The following is a 3,044-nucleotide window of genomic DNA, read 5'->3' as shown; positions in this document are numbered from 1 at the left end:
TATGTGTATGTGTGCGTGTGTGTGTGTGTGTGTCAGTGTGTATTTGAGTTAAAGATGATTCACTTTTCACTTTTCCCCCAAACTTATTTGGTGATGGTGTTTGCATTCATACTTTTCCCACTCCCACTAAGAACAATGTATGGTGTTTTCTGGGATTTCTGTTTCTCTTGAAGCAAAGCCACCGTCCCGAGAGGAGTGTCACTGCTGCTCATCTTCTTCAGCAGTGCCTCTTCCTCCAGCTTTTTCATCCTCCTCTCCGTCTTCATCTTTCCAGACCCTTTCCCGTGGAATCGATGAGAAAGCTGCCTGAAGGCTTCTTTTGGAGTGAGTTTTCGCCCAGATTCATCCACGTACTCAATCTTGACGTCAGGCTTGTAGCCATCCTTCTCCTTGAAGTCTTGAGTGAAGCCTCTGTATTCTTCCCGACGACTGTACTTGTCATCAAAGCCCATCTTGTCCTCAATGCAGTAGTTGTCGTTGGGCAAGGCACCTTTTGGTGCTCTGACGCGGGCTACCTTCTGCATTTGAGTGTCCAACAGACCTTTGTTTTTGCAAAGCAGCAAAGCAGCAGCAAGGCCAGAGTTGACGATGGGCTCTTCATCCAGAATGGTGGCAGAGGCAGTGGAGAAATCTGGTTGTTTCTGCTCTTCATCCAAGTTAACTGTGCTCCATCCAACATTTTCATCCATTTCTGAGTCTGAATCTCCAGCATCATCTTTCTCTTCTTCCTGTTCAAAGTCCATAATGTCTTCTTGGTCCTCTCTGTTCCCTGAAAGTCCATAAGTTGGAATATCACCCAGAGTTCTGCAAAACTCTGAGGTGGCATTGAAAACAATGTTGTTCCTCTTCTCAGGATCGTTGTCACCGTTGCCTTGATTGAGTGATTTAATCTGCTCTGCCACCTTCTCTCCAGAGTCTTTGAGAAGCTGTTTTTGCTTCAGCTTCCTCTGCTTCTCCAGTTGTTTCTGCAGCTCCTGCTCTGCCTCATCCTCCTCAAGGACAGCTGGCTCGGAAGGTGAGAAGTCCTCCTCGTCGCTTATGTCCATTTCTGCCATCCTGATGTCATCAGACATTTGGGGGACTTCGTGTGGCAATGTGCTTTCTTCTTCCTTTACTTCCTCGCCGTCTTCATCCGCCTGTTTGCGGCCTCGACCGCGTGTCCTGGAGCCAAAATCAGAGCTGCGAGTGTCATCGAGCTGAAGTTCATCTGCAACTGACGGCTTCTCCTTCTTCCTGATCTTCTTCACACGGCGTTTTGTCTTTTTAAAGCCCACCATTTCCTGAGGTGTGTAATACTCAGAGGCGATAGTGAGAGCTGGCATTTCCAACGACTGAGCCTGATTTCGCAGGGCTTCTCTCATGGCTTGAAGCTCCCGCTCTCGCTCCCCATCAGCAAAGCCTCCTGTATTCAACCGGAAACTCTTCTTCTTTTCACCCTCGATTTCCTCGTCATACTTTGACAGTACAGAGTGGTGCTTAAAGGTGACCATGTCATCCACACTCTCCTCTTCTTCATAAGGCTTGTAATCTGGCTTTTTCTTTTTCAGCTCCACATTCTTTTCTGCTTTCTCCTTGTCCACCAGCCCAACATTTACAAGCACATCTTCCTCCTCTTCAAGCACACCTTTATCTTGTAGGGTCAGGATGACAGTTTGGCCCTCACCGAAGGACTCCACCTTGTGCTGCACTTTGAGTCCCTTTAGATCTTTAGATGTGTAGGCATCCTGTTTGCTTTGTGCAAAATCTTCTTCTACCAGACTGCTGACACCAAACTCCTCATCCATCTCTTCCAGAAGCTTGGCTCTCTTCTCTGCCATTTCTTTCTCTTTTGCCAGTTTTCTGCTTCTCTCAACCCAAGCGGCTGTGTCATCCAGCCAGTCATCCTCTGCTAGGGTCTTGACTTTGCCCAGTTTCTGGTTTAGGATGCGTTTTTCCTTCATAGCTGCGAGCTTCTCTCTCATCTCTTTTTGCTGCTGGATGAGAACAGGGTTGATAGTCTCTGCCACCAATGGTTCCTCTTTAGTCCCAAGCTCCTTCTTGTTCTCATTTAATTCCAGAGGCTTCAGACCCAGTTTGGCTCTGAGTTTGTTTGTCTCCTCAATGCTGAGAGATGCGTCTCCGCTTGCAGACTGAGGGGCCACTTCTGTATTGCTTTCTTCATATCCAAGATCAACTTTCTCCTTTTTCACTCGTGGCTCTCCGCTGCTCCTCTCACCTTTGCTGCGGCTCTCACGTCCGCTTCTGTCCCTGGACCTGGACCGTTTTCGTTTCTCTTTATCCCGATCTGAACCATCTCTGTCTCGGTCCTTGTGGCGATGTTTCTTGTGCTCACGGCGGCGCTCCTCTGTGTCCTTGTCGCGGCTCTTTTCCTTGTGTTTCTTGGACGACCCCATTGTTTTCTCTTCGGGTTACAACAGTTGTAACTCAAAAAATGATACTTTTAGTCAAATATACTTCCTTAGACAGTCTCTTGTGCAACGGGAGGAAAAATGTTGCTCGTTTCCTTCGCTAACTAGCTTACATTAGCTTTCAAGGCTAACCGACGACACAGCTCACTCAGTGTGGAGGCAAAAATGAAACCTTGGATTCGAAATCCGTTGTTAATCGATGAAAAGTCGGGATGTGAAAAAATAGGTTAGCTGTATGTTTTCTTCACGCTAGTTTCACCATCTTAGCTGCACGTTTAGGTACACAAACTTCGTCAAACGAACGGCGAACGACAATATGCCTGTATCCTGCAAATAACGCTACACTTCCTGTGGTAGAAGATTAGGGTCATGTCTAGAAGAGAACCCTTGATTTGCAAAACTCTCGCGGTATTTGTATGCGTCGTTTATTCAGTGTGCACATTGCACAAACTAATTGTGTTTTATAATGTAAAAATACTGTGGCTACGATCTGCTTAGTTTCAGTGACACAAACGCATAGCTATGGTTAAGGAAAAATCAAGATTTTAGTTGAAATGTCACTCTCGCGAGATCTTCACGGGTTTGGAGTTCCCTTCTTGACGCGACCGAATATTAACTAGTAGCTAATGTATACTG

The 3,044-nt window shown here is 46.5% G+C and overlaps 1 protein-coding gene across 1 annotated transcript; it reads right to left on the bottom strand.

Annotated features, from left to right (window-relative positions):
* sart1 (spliceosome associated factor 1, recruiter of U4/U6.U5 tri-snRNP) lies at positions 1 to 2,756 on the bottom strand. The gene has a single exon (XM_084715066.1). The coding sequence runs from the start codon at positions 2,391 to 2,393 to the stop codon at positions 84 to 86; it is 2,310 nt and encodes a 769-aa protein (XP_084571192.1). The 5' UTR covers positions 2,394 to 2,756; the 3' UTR covers positions 1 to 83.
* Positions 2,757 to 3,044: the final 288 nt, after the last annotated feature.

This window comes from Lutjanus erythropterus, chromosome 3 (genome assembly GCF_056507025.1).
Source record: "Lutjanus erythropterus isolate fLutEry1 chromosome 3, fLutEry1.hap2, whole genome shotgun sequence".
Taxonomy (NCBI): Eukaryota; Metazoa; Chordata; class Actinopteri; order Lutjaniformes; family Lutjanidae; genus Lutjanus; species Lutjanus erythropterus.
The sequence above is the reverse complement of the archived record's forward strand: the minus strand, read 5'-3'. Positions and strand labels throughout refer to the sequence as shown.